Consider the following 24,037-nt stretch of genomic DNA (forward strand, 5'->3'; position numbering starts at 1 on the left):
TGTTAGCGCACGGACGGGAAGCCGTAGGGCCAGGCCGCCTGCAGGCGTGGCACCGCGCGTGCACCGGGCAGTCGTGCATCTCCGGAACGTTCTCTGTTTTAGACAGCGGGAGTCTCTCTGGCTGTGCATGTAACAAGGCACGGAGGCTCCCAGAGGCCGACAGGGGTGGCCTGACGTATGCACCTGCCAACCTCTGGGGGCCTCAGCGAGAGAGCAGCAAGCAAAGCCCGCCATCGGCTGAGTCCTGCCCTGGGGCTCAGCTTCTGCCCTGTCCTGTCCCCTCGCACAGAGGACTCTGCAGCCCCATGGAGGGCAACTCAGAATGAAAACAGAACTGCCGGGCGTGGTGGCGCACGCTTGTAATCCCTGCTCTTGGGAGGCGGAGACAGGAGGATCGCGGTGGTTTGGAACCAGCCGCGCTGGCTTAAGAGACCCTGTTTCCAAAAATATAAAAATAGGTCTGGGAGTGTAGCCCCGCGGTAGAAGGGCTTCCAGGAACCCCAGTACCACAAAAAAAAAAAAAAAAAAAAAAAAAAAAAGAATGAACACAGAGTCACTGGCTTCAAATCTGTGAGCGGGCCTGCTGCTCACTCGCCGTGTGGCTTCAGACGTGCCCTAAGCTCTCTGTGCCCGCCTCTTGGCTTGCAAGATAAGTGGGCTCCTGACACAGACGGTCACTGCGGCACTGTCGAAGGCCTTGCAGGAAGAGAGGGGCACGGTGACTCTGGATCCGTGCGGTGGTAAAGAAGCAGTCCATAGAGCAGGCTTGGAGGTGAATGGCCCAGCCCATGAGCTGATAATTGTTGAGAATCCAGGGTCATTAACAGAGAGACTGGCGAGTCAGATAGCAGCCTTTTGTGCTGGTCTTTAACCTCTAATTTCCAGGGCACCCCGGGCCCTGGCCTACAGCTGGGTGTCAACAGTAGAAACAGTTGTCCAGGTTTCATTCCATTTTGGGACCTTAGCTTCCCATGCCGTGGACATAGGAGCATTTTAAATGCTTTTCTAAAGGTCAGTGAGATCTTACCTAGTGATCTGTGCCTCTTAAACTCAGAGGACCTTTGTATACCATCAATACTGCTGTCACTTAGAGATCTCATGTCTGTTTGTTTAATCCAATTCAGGTGACCAGACAGGAGAATGCCGGGCTCATGGGAATCTGGGCTCTGCATTCTTCTCGAGAGGAAACTACCGGGAGGCCCTCGCCAACCACCGGCACCAGCTGGTTCTCGCCATGAAGCTCAAAGACCGGGAGGTAGGGGCTGGCTGAGCGCCGGGCGCGGCTGTCTTGGAAGCATGGCGTCTGTTTACCTGTCCCAAACGATTGCAGGTCCCTAAAATGGCACGTCAGAGCTGGCCATCGTTGATTCTGTCTCTCATCACCAGTCAGGTGCTGGGCGTCTCCTGCACTTGGGCCTTGGTGGAGACAGATAGTAGGACCTTGTCCCTGGCCTCAGGAGGTGACGCTTGGGCACTTGCGTGGACGGCTAGGAGTCGATGTGTCCAGTTAGCCACAAGCCGTATACTGCAGCGCGTTCGTTTAATTGTGAGGAGCAATCAGTTTGCTTTACTTGGGGCCTGGTGCGCTTACTGGGACCCTGTGTCCTGTTTCTGCAGTAGATTTTTAATGCTTGTAATAGAAACATGTTCAGTGTATTGAGAGACCCAAGTTGTAAGGATAAAAAAAGGCCCGCCCAGTGTTTCTAATGAAATGGGATGTGATAGTCTCACAAAGTTGATGTCCGGTGGCTGCGACAGGACAGAGAGAGGGTGTGGCCGGGGTCTGTAGAACCAGCTCTGCCGGCTCCGGGCAGGGGGACTCGGGGGACGTTCTGACTTGCTCCCCTCTTTCTCCTCTGCGTTCTTCCCCAGCGCCGGCCATCTGTTTATTCCGGACACAGTCGCGGGCTGTAATGCTGTAGGTAGAGCGCGCGCATCGTGTCTGGAATTCCATATGGCATTCCATAACGATCTTTTCTAAGTGATAGTTTTTATTATAATATTAGTAAAGAAGAAAGGGTTGATTGCAGAGATAATTTTCTATTGCTTGTGCTTTCTGACTTTTGTAAACCATTAGTGTACAGTATGTTCTTAAGAATAATTGAATTAGCTGGGCGTGGTGGCGCACACTTGTCATCCCAGCATTCTGGAGGCTGAGATAGGAGGATCTGGGTTCTGGGACAGCCTCAGCTATTTAGTGAGGCCCTCTGCAACTTAGTGAGGCCTTGTTTCAAAATAAAGAATGAAAAATAGAGCTGGGGGTATAGTTTGGAGGTAGAATGTTCCTGGGTTCTATCCCTAGTACTGCAAAAAAAAAAAAAAAAAAAAGAAGAAAGAAAGAAAGAAGTTGAATTATGAGATTATGAGGACATAAGGAATCCTGAGATAATGGAGGTTACTTTTAACCAGTAAATGGTAAGTTTACACATCAATTTATATGTTGAGAAATATGTTTAGTCACATTTACATCTCAGATCTCCATTATGAAACATTATAAAAATTAATTATATTATTTAAAAGATTCAACAAGCCGGGTGTGGTGGCGCATGCTTGTAATCTCCGCGCTTGGGAGGCTGAGACAGGAGGATCAAAGCCAGCCTCAGCTACTTAGTGAGGCTCTTAGCAATGTATTGAGACCCTGTTTCCAAATAAAATATAAAATAGGTCTGGGAGTACAGCCCGGAGGTAGAAAGCCTCTGGGTTCCACCCCAGTACCACAAAAAAAAAAAAAAAAGACCCAACAACTTCAGGTCTCTGGAAGGTGGCCAGGCACATCAGCTGAAGGAATCGGGGAAGGAACAAGCCTTGGAAAGCCAGAGCGAGCCAGGCGCGGCCCGGGACATCGTCCTGACCTCTCGGGGGCGAGTCAGGAGGCTCCCTTGAGCCAGGACGCCAGACCAGCCCGGGCAACATAGCCAGATCCCTCTAAAAACACACGAGTAAAGCAGCCAGGCGCGGTGGCACAAGCTCGTAATCTCAACATTTGGGAGGCTGAGACAGGAGGACCACAGTTCGCGGCCAGCCTCAGCTACCTTGACGAGGCCCTTTGCAACTCAGTGAGACCTGGTTTCAAAACAGAGAATAAAAGCCGGGCGCGGTGGGCACGCTTGTCATCCCCGCGCTTGGGAGGCGGAGACAGGAGGATCGCGCAGGTTCGAAGCCAGCCGCGCTGGCTTAGGAGACCCTGTTTACAAATAAAAATATAAAATAGGTCTGGGAGTGTAGCCTGGAGGTAGAAGGGCTTCCAGGAACCTCAGTACCACCAAAGAAAGAGAGAAAGAAAAAGAAAGAGAGAGAGAGAGAGAGAGAGAGAGAGAGAGCGAGCGAGCTGGGGTATAGCTTAGAGGTAGAATGCCACTGGGTTCCATCCCCAGTACCATTAAAAACAAAAGAAAGAAAGAAAGAAAAAAGAAAAGAAAAAAACAAAACAAAACTAAAAAGCAAGCCAGCCGCCACGGCCGAGGAGGGCTGTGGCCTCTCTGGCGAGTGACCCGACTGCGCCTCTTTCTCACCCGCTGCCCTTGGGAGGTCCACAGCTGCTCCGAGCCAGGTGAGGCCAGCGGACCTGACTGTGATACTCAGGAACGCAGAGGAACCAGCCTCCTCCAGACAAGTATGCCAAGGATGTTAAGAAGTGAGGGCAGAGCCGGGCGTCTAGGCCTATAATCCTAGCACCCGGGAGCCTGAGACAGGAGGATCACAGGTTCAAGGCCAGCCTCAGCAACTTAGTGAGGCCTTACAACCTAGTGGTTCTTGTTTCCAACAAACAAGCAAACAAACAAACCAAAGTCTGGGGGAGTGTAACTCAGAGGAGAATGCCTTTAGGCTCAATCTCCAGTACCAACACCAAAACACAAAACCAAACAAGCAAACAAGGAAGTGAGAGGCTGGTTTAAGAGCTTATAAAGTAGCATGGTTATATAGAAAGGCTGTTCAGGGAGGCTCGCAGAAGGATAAATATGTCAAAGTGCATTAAAATCTGTTCTCTCTAGCCTTTGACATGTATTAGCTCAATTACTGTACAGGGTGGGAAGACTTTTAGGGGTTTAGTATTGGCTACAAGGACTATACCATTATTCGTTTGAAAAATGTCCAAGATATTCTGCTCCCTACCCCACCAATGAATTTTAAAATCATTTTATTAAATTTTGGAGACTCTTTCATTGGGATTTTTATTGGTATTCTATTATATTTACTTATCATGATATTGTGTGGATAAATGGTATCTTTTAAATATTCATTCTACTCTTTTTCTCCACTTATTTATTTATTTACTTATTTATTTTTCTCCTTTGGTGCTAGGGATGGAACCCAGGGGGCATTCTACCTCTTAGCTACACCCCCAAGCCCTATTTTATCTTTTATTTTGAAACAGGGTCTCTCCAAGTTGCTGAGGCTGTCCTCGAGCCTGTGATCCTCCTGTCTCAGCCTCCCAAGTATTGGGATTACAGGCATGTGCCACCACGCCTGGCTACAGTTATTCTTTTTCTTTATGACCCCTCATTGATATATATTCTGGTGAGATATTTTACTAGAAATGGGCTACTTTTTCATCTTTAAATTGTAATTTGATGGTGTATAGGAAAGATGTTTATCTTTGCTGTTCTATAGCCATATGGAGACTCGCTTATAATAGCTCATAAATTTTTGTTGATTTTCTTGTAATGAAAGTTGTCTGCAAATAGTGATAGATTTGCACGTTTCTGTCCTTATGTTATAGCCTACCAGTCAGAACTCCGAGAACTCTGTCAAGTTGCGGTTATACCCTCTCCAGTGTAAAGAGTGCAGAGAGTGTACTTTCTGTTGACCCTGTTCTTACCTGGTATGGTGTGACCTTTATTGTATCTTGTTGGCCCCTTTGCTCTGTGTGTGTGTGTGTGTGTGTGGTTGACCCGAGGGGACTTCTACCTCCAAGCTACACCCCAGACTTTTTTATTTTTTGTTTAGAACAGGGTCTTACAAGGTTATTGAGAGTTTCTCTCCATTACTGAGGGTGGCCTCGAACTTGTGATCCTCCTGTCTCAGCCTTCCAAATACTGGAAATTACAGGCTTGTACCATCACACCAGATTGCCTTTCTTTTTCTTTCTTTTCTTGAGTGATTCTGAGGATTGAACTCAGAGGCCTTCTACTTCTGAGGGACCTCCACAGCCATTTTATTTTTTAAAAAAGGCTCTCATGAGTTGCTGAGGCCATGAACCTGAGATTCTCCTGTCTCTGTCCTTAATACTGGGATTCAGGTGTGTGTCGCTACGTCCAGCCACCTTATTTTTATATTGAAATAAAATGCAGAGTACCAGCGTTAGAAGCACAAATTAACCCCTGCAAGTGCTATGAGAGATATCTGGGAAGGCCAACCCGTGTCTTCCTAACGCCTGTATTTTGGGCTGGAATCGTGTAAGAATTTCCTCGGGTAGCAAGATCGCAGCCTGAAACCAGTTCGTGCACTTACCTTGCAGAGACAATAGGTTTCTATTTTATGCAATTACTCACAGATACTTAATAGGGCAGGTGATACCTTCTCCACAGGATTTTTCATTCTTGCTAACCTTCTGTCTGCTTTAATGATTTCAAAATTAATTTTTAGGTGCCCCCAGAGACCTTCCTGTGAGCTAATATTAATTGTCACAAGAGTGCATAAATTACACCGCACTAAAGATGCCGTTCTCTGTTCAAGAAATCTGATATGCAGATATGCTGATGGCTCTAAACGTGTTCTCATCAGTCTGGTTTCTCTCCCAGCGGCCCTCTGCTCCCTGCAGCTGCCTCCCGGACACGCCTTCAGCGAGGTCAGGCCGCGGCCTTCTGTCTGCTCCTTCTGCTTCTGCCTTTGCGTCTGCCTTTGCTGCTCCCCCATCGCCCAGCACCCCTCTTTTCTTTCTTATGTTTGGTTGGCTACTGGGGTCTCCTCTTTCTGTTGGAAAAATCTTTTTCCTCTTTCCTCCTGTCTGCTGTACATCATTTATTACTTTTTTTTGTACTAGAGATTGAACCCAATGGCTTTTTCCTCTGAGCTACACCCTAGTCCCTCTCATTTTTTCTTGAAACAGGGTCTCAATAGGTTGCTGAGAGTCTCATTTAGTGTCTGAGGTTGGCCTCAAACCTGCCATCCTCCTGTCTCAGACTCCCAAGTACTGAGATTACAGCTATGTGCAACCATGCCTGGCTCTCTCGATGCTTGTTAATGGAGAAAGGGTATATACTGCCTGGGTGTGTGAGCTGAGCCTGAAGCAGCTGCCGTGAATACCTAGGTTTATTTCCATATAGTGGAGAATATGGATTTAGATGTTTGACAAACTTGGGCTTGAATTTTGGCTCTGCCAGTTATTACCATGTGGCCCTGAAAAGTATCCCTTATTTATTTATTTATTTGTTTATTTATTTATTTATTGTGGTATGTGGCACTGGGGGTAGAACCCAGGGGCCTTCTACCTCCAAGCTATACCCCCAGACCCTATTTTATTTTTTATTTGGAAACAGGATCTCACCAAGTTACTGGAGCCTCACCAAGTTGCTGAGGCTGTGGGTGAACCTGCGGTCCTCCTGTCTCAGCCTCCCAAGGACGGGGTTTCAGATGTGCGCCGCGCGCCTGGCTGTCCAACTCCTACATACACCGATGGCGCTGGGACGCTCCTGCTTTGCCTGTTAACGCGCCCGGCACACGGCATTTGATGAAGGCCCTTCACTCCCTCCACTGCGTCTCCAGTCACACTTACGCGGTGCTTCTAAAGCAGTTGTTCCAAATCATATCATCACCAATGCACCAATACGTGGGACTGCTCATCTCTAATAGAAACTAGTTAAAAGTAAATAGAAAAAGGAATGTGGAAACACAGTACAGCGTCTGAGTGAATAATTCACAGGTAGCCAGGTGTGTGGTTAACTCGCTTAGTGCGTGAAAACTACCTGAGTCACCTCGCAGGAATGCTCGCCCAGCACAGCCCCGAGACACAGCGAGGACGCGGGGGAGCTCCTGCTATTCCTGGCCTTGTCGTCCCCGTTGTCATTTAATAATCTACACGTTGCCGGGCGTGGTGGGCACGCTTGTCATCCCTGTGCTTGGGAGGCTGAGACAGGAGGATCGCGCAGGTTCGAAGCCAGCCTCAGCTACTTAGTGAGGCTCTCAGCAACTTAGTGAGACCCTGTTTCCAATAAAATATAAAATGGGTCTGGGAGTATAGCCCGGAGGTAGAAAGCCCCTGGGTTCCTCCCCCAGTACCACCAAAAAACAAAAATAATAATCTACATGTTCACCGTGTGTGACTACATAGTATTGGTGTTTATTTTACTGTGAAATTATCTCCCCCAAATATTCAGGTAATCTGGGCACTCCTGGGTAAAGTGCTGCTTATTTTGTCAGATGGCTTTTCCTACCCCTGAGGCCACTGGAGTATACAAATACTCTAATTTCAAAACCCCTTTCTTAAGTTGGCCCTGGTTCTAGTCACTTCTCTACCCAGCCATCTTCTACAGAGCTCTTTGAGTTATCTTTGTCAATTTTAGTTCTGATCATCTAATTGTCTTTTGTACCTGGGCATGGTGGCCTGTAATCCCAATACTTGGGAGGCTGAGACAGGGGGATCGTAGGTCTGTGGCCAGCCTCAGCTCAGTGAGGCCCTCAACAACTTAGTGAGATATAGTTTCAAAATAAAAACTAAAGCAGACATGGGAATGTAGCTTAGAGGTAGAACGCCCCCCAAACTGCCACTTCCATCTGTGTGTGCAGTACTGCGGATTGAACCCAGGTGTTACCTCCGAGCTACACCCCCAGCCCTTTTTCTTTTTTCTTTTGAAACAGAGCTCCACTCCATTGTGGAGTCTGGCCTTGAACCTATGGTCTTTCCCACTCAGCCCCCAAGTCCTGGGATCACAGGCTTGTGCCAGCGGGTCACTTGAAAAGCCTTGGACAGCTTCCTGTTGCCCTGAGGATGAAGCCCACCCTTTGTTACCTTGCCAGGGTGTGTCACGAGCCGCCATCTGTGCGGCTGGCTGCTGCTCGCGCCGCTGTCTGTGCCCGCCCTGGCCTCTGCAGGGCTCCACTTCCTCAGAGTTAGTCGGACCCACTTCCTCGCCGCCGAAGCGCTCTCTCAGCCCTGTCTTTGCTGCTGCGAAGTCCTTCCTTCTCGCCTGCTGTGTGCAGATGAGAGGACCTTTGTGAGCCCAGGGCCCTGAAGCAGCTCTCCAGGAGGCTGCGCTGTCCACCAGCTGCAATGGGCTCTGCTGCCGCCTGGAGCTGGCTTTCATGTTAGGTTTGAGGTTGAGGTCAAAGTTGAGACAGTTTCCTCCGTGTGAATTTCCATCTGGCCCCGAGCTGGGGTTCAGGAGGAGCACTGGTTGCTCCTGTGTGAAAGGAAGAAAGGGCCGAGCGTGGGGACACACGCCTGAAATCCCCGTGCTTAGGAGGCTGAGACTCCAGGGCCGCAGGGTTGCAGCCAGCCTCAGCTACTTAGTGAAGCCCTCAGCAACTTAGTGAGACCCTGTTTCAAAATAAACAATTAAATAGGACTGGGGGTGTAGCGCAGAGGTAGAATGCCCTTGAGTTTAATCCTTAGTACCACCACAAAAAAATAGTAAAGAATAAAAGTGTTATTTTGGGGGAGGTACTGGGGACCGAACCCAGGGGCATTCTACCTCTGGGCTGCACCTTTTGAGCCAGAATCTGGCTGAGTTGATTGCCTCGCTAGTTGTCGGGGCTGCCCACGTCAGCTTGGGATCTTCCTGTCCCGGCCTCCCAAGGTCGGGGATTGCGGCGCAGCACCGCCCGGCTAGGTATGAAGTATCCAGAGCTCTGCGCGCCCCCCTGCTGACCTCTCTATCTGTGCCTGTAGCACATTGCCCCTTGACTGTAGCAAACCTTGGGCCACATCCCAGCCCTGCTGGGACTTTTAAATCCGTGCAGATAGCTCATAATGATGGTCGCAGCTGTTCTAATCAAGGTCCTCTGGCACTCCGGCTTCCGGGTGCACGAGCGCGTGCATGTGTGTGTTGTTTTAGGATCAGCCCATCCCTCCGTGCGCACGAGCGCGTGCATGTGTGTGTTGTTTTAGGATCAGCCCGTCCCTCCACCTTCCTCCCTCAAACGTCCTGCTGGAATTCTGGCTGGAATAGCCTCGAGACCATAAATATATCTGAGTCTTAAATGACATAAACATGGAATATTTCTCCACTTAGGCCATACACATCTCTTCCAGCTCTGCTTTTATACTTTTCAGTGTCAAGGAAAGACAACTGCTTGTCTTTCCTTAATTTCATTCTCAAACTTGTGTGTTTGTTATTGTAGATGATATTTTTAATTTTTTTTTTCTCCTGCTTCCTCCTTGACCCAGGTGTCAGCTGCCCTGGGAAGAGGGTTATTTGCTTAGCCATCTGTATTTCCCCTTTTCCTTGTTACAGTTTATAATATATACATTTAAGTAACATATGTGAGTTACTGGTGTAAGAGATTAAAACACTATCTTTTGAAAAAGCACCTCCCGTCACCAGTTTGGAGTTACACTGGATTTGTGCTCTCCACCATGAAAGCTATTATCACGTGAGGCTATTGAGCGTTTTTGGCCGGGTGCAGTGGTGTGTACCCGCAATCTAGTACTTGGGAGGCTGAGAAAGGAGGATCCCAGGTTCACAGCCTCCTCAGCAGCGTCGTGAGACTCTCAGCACCTCATCAACACCCTGCTTCAAAAGTAAAAAATAGGCCTCTCTCACTTTGGGGGGATTCCCATTCTCCCTTCAATGTGTATTTCCTACTTTCCTAAAGAAAATTCCATGTCTCTGAAAATAAATAAATAAAAATAAATAAATAAATAAGTAAACCAAAAGGACTGAGCATATAGCTCAGGGGTAGAATGCCCCTGGGTTCAGTCCCCAGTACTAAAACAAACAGTCGGGCGTGGTGGCGCGCGCTTGTCATCCGCGCGCTTGTCATCCCCGCGCTTGGGAGGCTGAGACAGGAGGATCGCGCAGGTTCGAAGCCAGCCTCAGCTACTTAGTGAGGCTCTCAGCAATTGAGTGAGACCCTGTTTCCAAATAAAATATAAAATATAGGTCTGGGAGTATAGCTCGGAGGTAGAAAGCCTCTGGGTTCTACCCCAGTACCACCAAAAAAAAAAAAAAAACCAAACAAACAAATAAATAATAAAATATGAGTAGTTTGAATTGAGATGTACTATAAATGTAATTTGTACTGTAGACTTTAAGACTCAGGATGAATATAGAGATTGCAAAGTATGTCCACTAAGTTTTTATATTTATTATAATATACTGGTAATATTTTATATATTGAGTTAAATAAGGTATGTTAATAAAATCAAATTTATTTTTCATTTTTAACATTTTTAGTGGTTACTAGAAAGCTTAAATTACATTCGTGGCTTATATTTTTATTGAACAGTGAGATTCTAGCATATTTTCTATGCACTTAAGTATACACACACAGAGACACACACACAGAAATGTATGGTTTTGTTTCCCTTTTTAAATTTTTTCATGCTAAGAAAATAAGTATAGTTTGGCATTTTTATGTTTTTGATTGACATGTGACGTTTGTACTTAGGCGTACAGTATGAGAACTCGGTCCATGGCCAAGTGCAGTGAAGGAATGAGGTGATCCGCAATCCCGTCTTACAGACCATTTCTGTGCCGGGAGCTTCAAACGCTGCTCCTTGAGTTATTCTGAAACACCAGAGTATCGCGCCCCGAGTTGCTCTAGGACTGAGAACTGCTTCCTCCCATCTCCCTGGACTTGGTGCCTGTCTCTGGCCTCTGTCTCTCCCTCCCTCCCCTTCTTAGCCTCTAGAGACCTCTCTGCTTCCACAAGTGGGTGAGGACAGGCAGTGCTTGTCTTTCTCTGCCTGGCTTGTTTCACTTAACGTAATGTCTCCAGTTCCATACAGGTTGCTGCAAATGACAGACTTTCTATTTTAGTGGCTGAATAATATTCCATTATAGACACATACCATATTTTAAAAATCCATTCAACCATTGATGGACATCTTTCCTGTCCCAGAGCTTGGCTTTCGTGAGTGGTGCTGCAGTAAATGCGGGTGTGCAGACATCTCTGTGGCACAATGATGCCCTTTCCCTGGGCTATACGCCCAGTAGTGGGATTGCTGGTTTGTTGTATTTTTAGTCTTTCGAGGACCCTCCATACTCTTTTGCATAACTGCTGCACCAACTCACATTCCCGCCAACAGTGTACAGACTTTCCTTTTCTCTGTACCCTCACCAATACTTGTTGGCTCTGCTCTTTTTCTAATCTGTCACTTTATTTTTTGTTTTGTGTATGTGTAATGCTGGGGATGGAACTCAGGGGCACTCTAACTCCGAGCTGCTCCTTGGCCCTGTTTTGTTTTGTATTTGGAAACAGGCTTCACCAAGTTGCTAAGAGTCTCATTACATTGTTGAGTCTGGCTTTGAACCTGTGGTCCTCCTATCTCAAACTCTCAGGTATGGGGATCATAGGTGTGCACTCCCATGCCTGATTTCTCTACATTTTTTTTATATAATAGCCCTCCAACAGGTGCAAGGTGACATCCTCCGATCTTATTTATTATTTATTAATTTATTTATTTTTATTTTTATTTTTGCAGGTCTGGGGATGGAACCCAGGGGCATTCTTCCTCCAAGCTACACCCCCAGCCCTATTTTTTATTCTTTATTTTGAAACAGGGTCTCACTGAGTTGCGAAGGGCCTCACTAAGTAGCTGAGGCTGCTCACAAAGCACAATCCTCCGGTCTCAGCCTCCCGAATGCTGGGATGACAAGTGTGCGCCCCCACGCCCGCCTCCACAATCATTTTATTTTTTATTTATTGGTGCAGGATAGCTTTCCATGGTAATGTAGTCGGTAGTGATCTTGACACACGTGCACACAGCACTCGGTGCCCCGCCCCCTCCGCGCCCTCCGTCCCATGTTGAGATGGTGCTGTGTTCTCTCCCCACCATCATTCGGCTTCTTATTCCCTCGTGGCTAGTGATGGCCAGCACCTCTCACTTGCCTATTTTCCATGGCCAATGCCTTCTTTAAAAAAGTGTCTTGCCCATTTTCTAATTGGGTTATTTGGGGGTTTTACTGTTGCCTTCTGTGAGTAGCTTACACATTTTGGATATTAACCCCGCATCGAATATATGGTTTGAACATTTCCTTCCATCCCATAGTTTGCTTTTCATCTCGCTCTGCTCTGCGGACGTTCTTGTCTGATGGAGGCCGCTTGCTAGTCAGTGGTGCTCTCTTCTGTCCTTGGACTTGGTGTCCAGCCAGTGCACATTCAACATTTAAAGAGTCCCCGATTCATACACCAGAGTGGCCGTTCTAGCCATCGCAGGCTTGCTGTTAATCTCGAGATGGTCCCACTCAACAGCACGCTGCGGTCCTCGGAGAGATGAGATCTCTCGGTCGTTGCCCTTCCATTTACTTTTGTGCCGTGTGGCGCTCCCCGCTGGCTAGCTGGGAACTTCTGGAGGGAGGACAGTGCTTATTTGTATTGACGATCACATCCATTCTTCCGCTCAGCGTTATTGCGGTGGTGCCGTGCCAGGTGCTGCGATCCCAGTGGGTGTGAAGATGACTTTGCTATTGTCCTTGCCCTGCAGGAGCTCCGCCTCCTGGCCAGCCTCCTGGTGTCCAGGCCGGTGCTGATGAATGCGTGTGGACCTGGGGACAGCAGGCAAAGAGGACGCCCTTCCTTTTGCTTCTTAGGACTGGTGGTCTTGTTTTACGCAGAATTGGACAGGAAGCCAACCAGTAAATACTAAGGGTTCTCTCCTCTGTCTCTCTCTGTCTCTCTCTGTCTCTCTCTCTCTCCCTCCCTCCCTCCCTCCCTCCCTCCCTCCCTCCCTCCCTCCCTCCCTCTCTTCCTCCCTCTCTTCCTTCTCTCCTACTGAGGAATGCACCTAGGGGCATTCTACGTCTCAGCTGCAGCTCAGCCCTATTTTATTTATTTTTTATTTGGAACAGGGTCTCTCTAAGTTTCTAGGAGCTTGTTAAGTTGCTGAGGCTGGCCTGGAGCCTCCTGTCTTAGCCTCCCAGGTACTGGGATTACTGGTGGGCGCCATCACACTCAGCAAATCTTTTCTTTTGTTGCAATTAATTTTGTTTGTTAGTAACTAAAATCTGAAATTCACATTCCATCAGGACCTTCTTTATATTTTGACAGAGCCTCTCACATAAAAGATCTTTTACAGGGAAATTTGATTCTTTGTGGTTGTGAATGGTAAAGGTGGGTCGTAATCATTACCAGTTTGTGACACCTGTGGGTTTGTGCGAATAGTTACTGACCAGAAAGAAAGAAGGAGGGAAGGAAGAAAGAAGGAAGGAAGGAAGGAAGGAAGATAGAAGGAAGGAAGAAGGAAGGAAGGAAGGAAGAAGGAAGGAAGGAAGGAAGAAGGAAGGAAGGAAGGAAGAAGGAAGGAAGGAAGGAAGAAGGAAGGAAAGAAGGAGGAAGGAAGGAAGGAGGAAGGAAGGAAGGAGGAAGGAAGAAGGAAGAAGGAAGGCTGCTTTGTGAGGAAATCGAGCCTTCTGGGTTTCCTGTAGGATGTGGCTACAGGAAATTAATTGGAGGGCTTTTGATGACATCATCCTAACCACAGCACTTTCTCCAAAAACAATGCTATTTTTCTTGGAGCTTCTTGCAGACATTTTCATGCCGTGTGTATTATTACGGAATGTGCAGTCTTGCTAATATGAAATCCACACGAATGTTTGCAGTGCGTGCATGCGTGTAGTGTGTGTGTGTGCGTGTATTGCGCGTGTAAGAAAGACCGAGAGGAAGAATGCAGGTGAGGTAATCATTCACTTCTGCTGGCACGAGAGAGTGGGCTGTAACGCAGAAGCATTCCATGCAGCAGAGAAGCATGTGCTCGAGGGAGCACTGTCGGCGGGGAAGGCTCGGCAGTCGCTCCTGGGGTGTCTGTCTTTCGGGCTTTTGAGAAATGAACGGCGCTGCTAAATTGTAGCTCGAATCCCTGCCGACGTGAGAGCTGGAAAGTGGCCCCGTGACGGCTGCGGGGAGGGTCCACTCTCGATTCTACTCCCTGTGCCTTGGGTTCTGTCTCAGCTGCTCAGCCCTTTTGGACCCAGAATGAGTTGTCTGTTCACCTGCTGCTAAAGTAGTCACCACTTCCAAAGGCGGCGCATGCCGGTGAGCGCCTGGGAACGCCCGTCTCCTGTGGTGTTTGCAGATCACTCTCCCTCCGCCACTCTTTTCTCCAGCGATCTTTTTCTAGTTCTGCTTTATCAGCAGTGTGATTTTAGTTGTCCTCTTCCAGCTGTGACACTGGGCAGTCGCTTCTCCTATAGCATGGAAGAATTTCAGATTAGAAACTAGGTCTAGCTCCAACCCCGGCTTTCCGTGGGAGGCCTCTCTGGAGGCTTCCTGGGTTGCCATTTCAGTGCCTGTGAAACAGGAGACCAGTTAGACTGTGTTTAGAGCAGAATCACCCAACACAGTAGCTGTCAGCCACATGTGGTTACTTTACTGAAATAAAATTTAAAAATTCAGTGTCCTAGTCCTAGTAACTATCTTTTAGGTGTTTAGTAGCCCGATATGGCTAGTGACTGCCGTATCAGACAGCACAAATGTTTCTTTTTATTTTGGAACTAGGGATTGAGCCTAGGAGCACTCTACCCCTGAGCTATACCCCAGGCCTATTTTATTTTATATTTTGACACAGGGTCTCACTACGTTATCATGCACTGGCCTCAAACCTATAATTCTCCTGTCTCAGCCTCCCACTGGGATTATAGGTCCCAATGGGGACCTTTAAATTTTTCTATTAGAAAATTCTACTAGATGATGCCAAGTTGCTGAGGGGCTCGCTAAAATTGCTGAGGCTGGCCTCCAACCCACTGCCTCAGCCCCCCAAGTCCGGAGATGTGCACCTCCGTGCCTGGCTCAGGAACGGAATTCTTGGTAGTCTGCTAGAGTTCCATAGTTTCCTAGAGAGACAGGATCTCTGAGTTATCCCCAGAGCCTTTTGCTTGACAGTACATAATTAGGGACTGTGACTGAACCAAGAGAGAGTGATCCAAGCATTCAGGGCCAAAGTTAAGACTTAGAGACAGGCAGAGTCTGCCCCGTGGGGATGAAGGCAGCATCCGGGTCCCGGAGCCTGCGTGACACTGCCCTCGGGTACAGCCCAGTCCAGAAGAGCAGTTTGTGTGTCCGCTGTTGTCTTCGGTCCTGACATAACAGTTGCTGGATGAACCTGGACCCACTCCATGTTTAACTTTGGGCATACTTATTCTAAGGGCCAGACTGGAGAAACCAAAGCAAACGAGTTTTGCAAATGAGCTGTTACTCCTACTATACAGATGACGAAACATCTTCACGAGGATGGGTTACTTTTCATAAGACTACTTAGCTAGTAACTCTTAGAACCATGTTGTTTAAATTTAATTTTATTAGAATCATTTTTAAATAGCATAAAATATGTACTACTAGCTACTTGAAATAGCATTTTTTGGTATACAACGTCAATCCTTCCTGAAATGAAACCTACCCTGTGTCCAGTTTATTTATTTATTTATTTATTTATTTATTTATTTTTTTTTTGGTGGTACTTGGGTTCCTGGAAGCCCGTCTATCTCCGGACTACACTCCCAGACCTATTTTATTTTTGGAAACAGGGTCTCCTAAGCCAGCACTGCTGGCTTCGAACCTGCGCGATCCTCCTGTCTCTGCCTCCCAAGCGCGAGGATTACAAGCATGCGCCACCACGCCCGGCATGTGTCCAGTTTTTAAAAAGATAATTTCCAAAACAAAAATAACAGCAGGAATGATAATTTCCTGTAGTCCATTTTAATTTTGGAAGGGCATTACTAAAGGTTGTTCAATTTCATGTCATTGTGGGTTAGAACAATTAAAATCTGATTAGAATAGATTGTAAGAACAATGTCCTTCCCATCCACTCCTACAGAAGATCCAAATTAGGGATCCTTTCTTGTTTTCAATTCTATTTCACTAAAAAACAGTCTGTTTTTGAAGCAGTAATCAGAATCTTTTATTCTCCCTGAATAAAAACGCTTTCCTCTAATTACCATAGAACACACGAAACCCAAAGTCCTCCTTTCCACAGAGAATCCATGTCCCCAACAAACCCCCGTTAAGGTGCTTATGGCATTCATTTCTGAATCCTTCTCCTCCCACAGACTCGTAGCCAGGTGTCCGTCGGCTCCGGAGGTGGGTCAGCGTCGCCTTCGACCTTTCCTGGGGGACAGAGGTTACGCGTGCCAACAGGCTTCTACGTTTTTACCATGTCAGTCACTGATAACACTTAACTAATTAGTTCATTATACTGATTTTCTTTAGGATTTGGGATATCTGGTTGAGTGTAAATTTTACCTTATAACTATCTTTTAGGATATTTTTATTTTATTTTGTTTTTGGTACTGGAGATTGAACCAAGGGCCTCCTACATGGTAGGCGAGCACTCTACCACTGAGCTATTCCAATCCTTTTTTTTAGTCTTTTTTTATTATTATTTTTGAAACAGGGTCTCACTGAGTTGCGAAGGGCCTCACTGAGTAGCTGAGGCTGACCGCGAACCCTGATCCTCCGGTCTCCGCCCCTGGATACTGGGATGACAAACGTGCACCGCCACCCTTTTTAAACAGTTCGACACAGTCCTCACAAAGCTGCCCAGATTGGCCTTGGACCCGAGGCCTCTTGCCTTGGCCTCCCAAGTAGCTGGGATTCTGGCACGTGCCATCATGCCTGACTCTTTTATTTTATTATATTAGGCAAACCAAGAGGTTACAAATGATTCTTAGATGAAAAAAATACTTAGTAAGCATTCCTAAATTTTCTAGAAATACCAGAATAAAAGAACAGACATGCTGATCAGAATTTATAAGCAGAAAGTGCCCGAGTCCTCCCTCTAGTTGTGCGACCTTGGGCAATTTTCTTAAACGTTCCTAAGCCTCTGTCCCCTGATTCATAAAACAGGGGTGCCATCAACGCCCTGCGCGCCCTGCTCTCGCTGTGGAATCCACTGGAGAAGTGGTTTCTGGTAGTAGGCGTCCTTGCAGCAGCACAAAGCTACCTGTCTATCCAGTCGCACCTGGTTACTAACGCAGACAGACCCAGATGCGCGGCGCTCTTTCCTCTTTGCCGTTACCATAGCACTCCTTCACAACCCCGTCGCTTGGGCTGGCTGAGATCCGAGTGCTGATACATTTGAAGTGTCCCTATAATAAAAATAGCAGTGACAGCACCCATTTTGTTGTTCACTTAGCCATCTATAAAACTGTCCTCCAACGCCCGGCACTTTCTGTAGATCAATTACTTTGTTTTTATCCAGTGCTGCTTCAATTTAGAGGTCAGTCACTTGGCTCTTTCTAAGCCAAACCTACCAGCTTGCACCAGCGGCCCCGCCGCCTGATCCCGCCTTTGCGCACTCCACGTTCGTGGGGTGGAGGCACGCGCGGCTTGGTACGTTTCCTCCCCTCCTCCCTTCTCACCATAGATTAAAAATCATCACCTTCCAGTATAAGAGGCAAGAGGAAAGGGGCATTTCCACGTAAGAACAGGATAAGTTCCAGTGTGCGTATTTCTATCAGTGACTGTCTCTCTCAAGTCTCAGCCATCCGCAGAATTACTGGGATAAAAAAAATATTCACTACCTGTGAAGCCTGGACCGGGTTTCTGGTTCCTAACGTGGGTTAGTGTGTTTCAGGGCCACCTTCTCGGCATACAAGGAAAATGATTAGGGAAAGTAACTGCCGAATCAACAAGATGGGTTATTAACAGTCCCATCAAAAATGTGCTCTGAGGTCGGGGGGACTTAATCAAAGTCCTTCCCTCTTGTTCCAAGAAAAACCCTCATGAGGGTGGGAAGGGCTCTGCAAAGTCTTCATGCTGGGCTCGCGGATTTTCAGAAAATCACTTTGGAAACATTCCGTTTCTCATAGACTCATGTCACATGGCCCAAATAGTCCGAACTAGTTGAAAGTTCTTCTGTGACTTCTCTTTCCTTTGTCACGAATGGACTCATCACTCTAGAGCTCAAGACACTGTCTTTCTTTCCTTTTTGTTTGGCCGGGCGTGGTGGGCACACTTGTCATCCCCGCTCTTGGGAGGCAGAGACAGGAGGATCGCGCTGGTTCGGAGCCAGCCGCGCTGGCTTAAGAGACCCTGTTTCCAAATAAAAATATAAAATAGGTCTGGGAATGGAGCCTGGAGGTAGAAGGGCTTCCAGGAACCCCAGTACCACCAAAAAAATATCTTTAATTGGCTTTTAATGTGTATCTATAGGGTCAGAGTACACTGTAAAATTTTGAGCAGATCAGGGTAGCTGGCATGTTCACCACTTCAAGCGTTTATCTTTTCTTCTCCTTCCCTTTCTCTCTCTCTCTTTTTGGGGGAAGTGGTGGCACTGAGGATAGAACCCAGGGGCATTCCACCTTTGCACTAAACCCCAGTCCTATTTTATTTTTATTTGGAAACAGGGTCTCACTAGGTTGTTGAGCGCTCACTACTTGCCGAGGCCACCCTTGATCCCGCGATCCTCCTGTCTCAGCCTCCGAGTACTGGGGTTACAGACATGTGCCACCATACCCGGCTTCTTTCTTTGCTTTCTTTTTTGTGCTGGGAATGGAACCCAGGGCCTTTGGCCTGCTAGTCAAGTATGCCACGACTGAGCTACAATATCCAGCTTTTATCATTTCTTTATATTAGAACCATTTGAAATCCTTTTATATTAGAACCACTTCTTTATATTAGAACCATTTGAAATCCCTTCTACTCGATATTTAGAAATGTACAATGGGTTGTATTCTACCATAGTCACCCTACTACGCTGTAGAACAATAGCCGTTTTCCCTCCCATTGCAGTGCGCATGCCAAGGGCCCGTGAGCCGTCCTTTGTCTACCCCGCCACACACCTCCCCGCACACGTTTACTTTCGTGATCTAGCCTATCGAGTCATTCCTATATAGCATTTTCCCTGTCATGCAGCCATCCATATCTAGCTTTTGTAGGGAGGGGGACTCAATCTTAATAAATGATTATTTATGACTTAGATTAGTTTTGTTTTGCTTACCTTTAAAATTGGCTCCCCATAGAAATGTCTTAAATGAGGTCAAATTTTCAGTCTAAACCTCTCAGTACCTTATTCAACAAGATGACAAATATCTATAGACGAACCCTTCCTTCCTTTCTTCCTCCCTTCCTTCCTCCCTCCCTCCCTCCCTCCCTTCCTTCCTCCCTCCCTTCCTTCCTCCCTCCCTCCCTTCCTTCCTTCCTTCCTTCCCTTCTCCTTCCTTCCTTCCTTCCTTCCTTCCTTCCTTCCTCCCTCCCTCCCTTCCTTCCTCCCTCCCTCTCTTCCTTCCTTCCTTCCTCCCTTCCTTCCTCCCTTCCTTCCTTCCTTCCACACTGGGGATTAAACCCTTGGGCATTCCACCTCCTAGCTACACCCCTATCCCTTTTGAAATTTTTTAGTTGGAACAGGGTCTAATCAGTCCGCCGAGTGTCTGAGGCTGGTCTCAAACCTGCGATCCTCCTGTCTCCGCCTCCCAAGCGCTGGGATAGCAGCCCCCCCCCCACCGCCGTGCCTGGCTTAAACTGCTTTTTCTGAGGCCGTCTCATTCTTTAGAGTCCTTTGAATTCAAAGGAGGGATTGGAAGAGTCTGGACAGGGAGCAGAACGAAGCCCCAAGCAGAGCAGTTGTAAAACACATTTGCATCCTGGACACCGACACCCAACAGGGAGATGTGTACGTGTTTACGTGAACTGACTGAAGTATAGCACACATACGGAAAAGTGAACAAATAATTTTTACAAACGAGACTTTTGTGAATTTCACAAGGTGAATGCAGCTCCCTTTCTAGCCTCTCCCAGCCTGGACCGCGCGGTTTGCAGCAGCCTCACTGCGGTCCCGGGGACCGCCGCCATCCCGGCTTGTGACGGCAGAGGCCGGGCATCCCTGCGTGGTGCATCCCTGCGTGGTGCATCCCTGCGTGGTGCTCGCCGGGCCTCGCGGCGCGCCCTCCTGCGTGCTCGGCCTCCTCCGCCCAGTGCTGGGCTGGTTGGGCCGGTCTGTGCTGGTGTCTGTAGCACTGGTCACTACCCAGCATGAGCCTCGCCATACTGTTTCTTTATTCATCTCGGTTGTTTCTGTGTTTCCTAGTGAAAACACTCAGTGTTATGTTGTCCTTGAAGGTAACCTTGTGTGTGAGGAGATGACTGGGGATGGAGCCCAGGGGCGCTCACCTCCAAGCTGCACCCCTAGCTGTATTTTAGTTTAGTTTTTCCTTAAAACAGGGCCTTGCTAGGTTGCTGACTCTCAGTACATGCCGAGGCTATCCTCGAACCTTCTGTGATCCTTCTGTAAGTCTTACCCGCTCCTTGTTCGGTCTTGTCTTTTTAGCATTTTCTGGACAATTTGCTTGGGTGTCTAGAAAATCTGTGTGTGTGAGGTTCACGGAGCAGACGCGGTGGCCGGAAGAACACGCTCGGCAGCTCTGTCTGTGGTCGGCGCTCCTGCCCCTTCCCGCAGGGGAGCAGCCTCGGGCCTGGGTCACCTGCTTCCACCTCTGCCTGGGCATTTCCACTGTCCCGCCTTCACGCTCCCATGTTTGCCCCTTTAGCTCTGTGTGACTTGCCGTTAAGCCTGTAGATAACTCTCTTAATTGTTACATTTTTATAACCTCAGTTTGGTAATTTTAAGATAGATTTTAGTTCTCTGATGAAATTCTCTATCTTGTCTTTTTCCTCTTTTGTGGCACTGAGGATTGGACCCAGGGCCGCACAGCGGCAAGGGCTCCATTAAACCCCACCCCAGCCCGTCTTTTCTCTCACTAAGTTGCTCAGCCTCAAGCCTGCAGTCTTCCTGCCTCGGCCTCCCAGGGAGCTAAGGTCACAGGTGTGTGCCACATATCGTGTAACTTTTAAGCGGCCATATTAATAACAATTATTTTAAGTATCATGTCCAGTAACTTAACAGCTTTGTCTCTTGGCCTCTTGTAGCTCCAGGCACAATTTTAATAGGGTGCTGGCATCATGTACAAAACTGTTAAAACAGTCTCCATGGCATTAGCCCCCTCCAGGAGTGTCTGGAGTAGGAGCAGGTGGTCTGACTTTGGTCAGTGAGGTATTTTAAGGCTGGTTCGGGTCAGACCCGTTTCTGTCCACCTTTCTCTTGGGCTTCAGTCCTTCAAGAGTCCAGCTGTGGTCCTGTGGTGCTCGCCAGTCGCCACCACCATGGCGAACTCGGGACCCAGTGCAGGAGAATGCAGATAACTTGATCTGCTGAATTGTCTCCTACTTGTTTCCTCCTCCTGTGGTGTGTGCTGATGACAAAATAGTATAGAACCGTTGAGGTGCCCAGTCTCCACTACGCAGTGCAGTGAGGGGCGCGGACTCTGTGGTCTGTAGAGCTGGCTCTTCAAAGCCTGGTTCCGTCCGTAGCTCTGAAGCTCACTTTTACCTGCCTGGTCCCATGGTATTGCTGAGAGCTCTGCTGAGCTGCTCTGCTTTGCAGTAGCTACTTTATACTTGATCTCTCCACTTTTTCCCCATTACCCTTTCACACTGGACAGTTCTTCAGACGCTGCTTCGGTGAGTCCCCTTTGTCCAGCACCGTGGTCACTTTGGTCTGGAATGCCTTGATAACAACTCCAGTGTATCTTGGTAAATTAATTTCTTGGCAAATAAATTTCTCTATTCTAACTATTCTGTCATAGCTAGAAATAGTTTATTATGTGTTTTTCATTAATGAATATTCTAATTTCTGATATTTATTTATTTAAAACCACAGCTTTTGGATCAGATAAGGATCTAAGAGAATACCTTGTCCTCTCTTTGTGGCTAAGACAGTGGGGGCTCTGAGAGAGAGAGACCTACCCTAGGACCCTGGCTAGCTGATGGCGGTTCTCCTATCGGGGCTAGTCCAAGGCCTTTACCCTGCATCTCTGATCATGTAGTATGTGTGTCTTCTCTTCATTTATTGGGATCATAAACCCCATGTAACCACACACTGTGTCATCAACCCAGCCTGCACTGGCCACGTGAGGGTAGAGAACAGCCCCCAGTGTGCAGCTGTGTGGCACTGCTTGAACCTGGGACCTCTGGGAAGCCGCTGCTGGACACACCCAGCATTGTTTGAACTCCCAGGTGTTCAATGTTTATTCCTTTTGTTGGTGTCGACATGTAAAGTGAGTTTTTCAAACTTGAGAGGATAGTTCATACAGAACGCTGCCAGGTTTGCTCATCTATGTAGCTCTAAAGAAATTATATATTGGTGGCACTGGGGTGGAACCCAGGGGCTTTCTACCTCCGGGCTACACTCCCAGACCTATTTTATACTTTATTTGGAAACAGGGTCTCACTAAGTAGCTCAGGCTGGCTTCGAACCTGTGCGATCCTCCTGTCTCAGCCTCCCAAGCGCGGGGATGACAAGCGTGCACCACCACGCCCGGCTCTAAAGAAATATTTGTAGCCTCAGTGGTTCAGCTCCGCAAGCACCCCCAGAGAAGTCTGTTTGACTGTGGAACCACCTGCCGAGCGCCAAGGCAAAGAACACTCTCGTCTCGCAACTCACTCTGAGAACCTTCAGATCATCCACATCTCACGCTGTCGTCATAACAACCAACAACTTCTCTCGCAAAGGACGGACATTTGCTGGAGGTGTGCAGCCCAGCGCACGGCGCCCTCTCTGGCCCCAGAGTTGATCTGGTGCGTGGACCCCGAGGGCAGGGGCAGTGGCTTCTCCTGTGGCGCGAGGGTGCGTGAGGTCACATCTGGGTTGCACATCGACTTGCCTTTGGCTTTAAAGTTAGGGAAAGTGGAACTAGGTGGATAGAAAATGGCACTGATGGGGGCCAATATTGCCTAGTGCTGGCCCTCTGCACTTATGAAAGCTACTTTAAACGTCGTGGGGGTTTTCTCTTAACTCTATGACTGAACATAACCTGCCCTCACTGACAGCGTGGGCGAGAGCTCCGGAGCTGCTGTTGGTCTCCTCTTCTCCAGACGCCGTGTTTGTGAGGGCTGTCTGCTCTGGGTCGTTCTTCTGCTATCACCAGAGCCTTCACTTTATGTGCTCGTGACTTTTCTCATCTCTCCCTGTTCTGTTTTAGAACAAATGTAACCTTGAATAGTCACATCTGAAATATTTGCTGTTTTTTAAAAAATGCAGTTTTAGCATTCAAACCCTTTGTCAATGTGTCTCTTACCTTTTTTTCCCCACAAGCATTAAAGGAATAATAAATTGAGTTAGTCAAGGTAAACAACAGAAAGCAAATCAGCAATTCCTCTGTATGTGTGCCTGGGGGTCATGTAAAAATTCTAGAAGTAGAATTTAGAGATGAAAGGACTCGGGGAGGTCCGGTAGCACTCTGGTTATGCGGATGGCAAAACCGAGGGGTGCAGGTGCCGGCGGCAGGTGGGATAGTCCAGGGCCGGTCTGCAGGCCTCCCGACTCCCAGCGCAGCGTTCGCCGTCATCCCACTCTTCCAGCCTGAGGCCGCTGCTCTCCGTTGCCCGCTGCAGCTCAGGCTGCGCCCTGGGCGCGCCTCTCCCTGTTCTGATTGGGTTGATGCTCTTCATGCAGGACATTTCGTTGCCACTTTCCTGTACGAGAGTTCTGCTCGTTCCAGTCATCAGCAGTGAGCCTGCTTCAAGAAAAACTTGAGGCCGGGCATGGTGGCGCACGCTTGTAATCCCAGCATTCGGGAGGCTGAGACCAGAGGATCGCGGTTCGGGGACAGCCTCAGCTACTTAGTGAGGCCCTCCGCAACTCAGTGAGACCCGGTTTCAAAATAAAGAATAAAAAAAATAGGGCAGGGGGTGTAGCTCGGAGGTCAAATGCCCCTGGGTTCCACCCCCAGACCCACAAAAAAAAAAAAAAAGAAAAACTTGAGGAACCCAGCATGGTGGCACTTGCCTATAATCACAGCTGAGAAAGGATTGCAGGCTCCAGGTTAGCCTCAGCAATGTAAGCCACGACTTCAGCAACTTAGTGAGATCCTGTTTCAAAATAAAAAATAAAAAGCTTGGGCATGGTGGTGTACACTTGTAATCCCCGCACTTGGGAGGCTGAGACAGG

General features: G+C 48.0%; 1 protein-coding gene across 2 annotated transcripts in view; it reads left to right on the forward strand.

Annotated features, from left to right (window-relative positions):
* Positions 1 to 24,037, forward strand: part of TTC28 (tetratricopeptide repeat domain 28) — a gene marked incomplete at both ends in the record, with an annotated part of 602,748 nt that overhangs the window by 355,263 nt on the left and 223,448 nt on the right. For both annotated transcript variants that reach the window (XM_080717620.1, XM_080717621.1), the window contains one exon: positions 1,125 to 1,255. In XM_080717620.1, the coding sequence (XP_080573746.1) occupies positions 1,125 to 1,255 (131 nt within the window). The remainder of the gene's footprint in view (positions 1 to 1,124; positions 1,256 to 24,037) is intronic.

The sequence above is a fragment of the Muscardinus avellanarius genome, assembly GCF_963383645.1.
Source record: "Muscardinus avellanarius genome assembly, chromosome: 21".
Taxonomy (NCBI): domain Eukaryota; kingdom Metazoa; phylum Chordata; class Mammalia; order Rodentia; family Gliridae; genus Muscardinus; species Muscardinus avellanarius.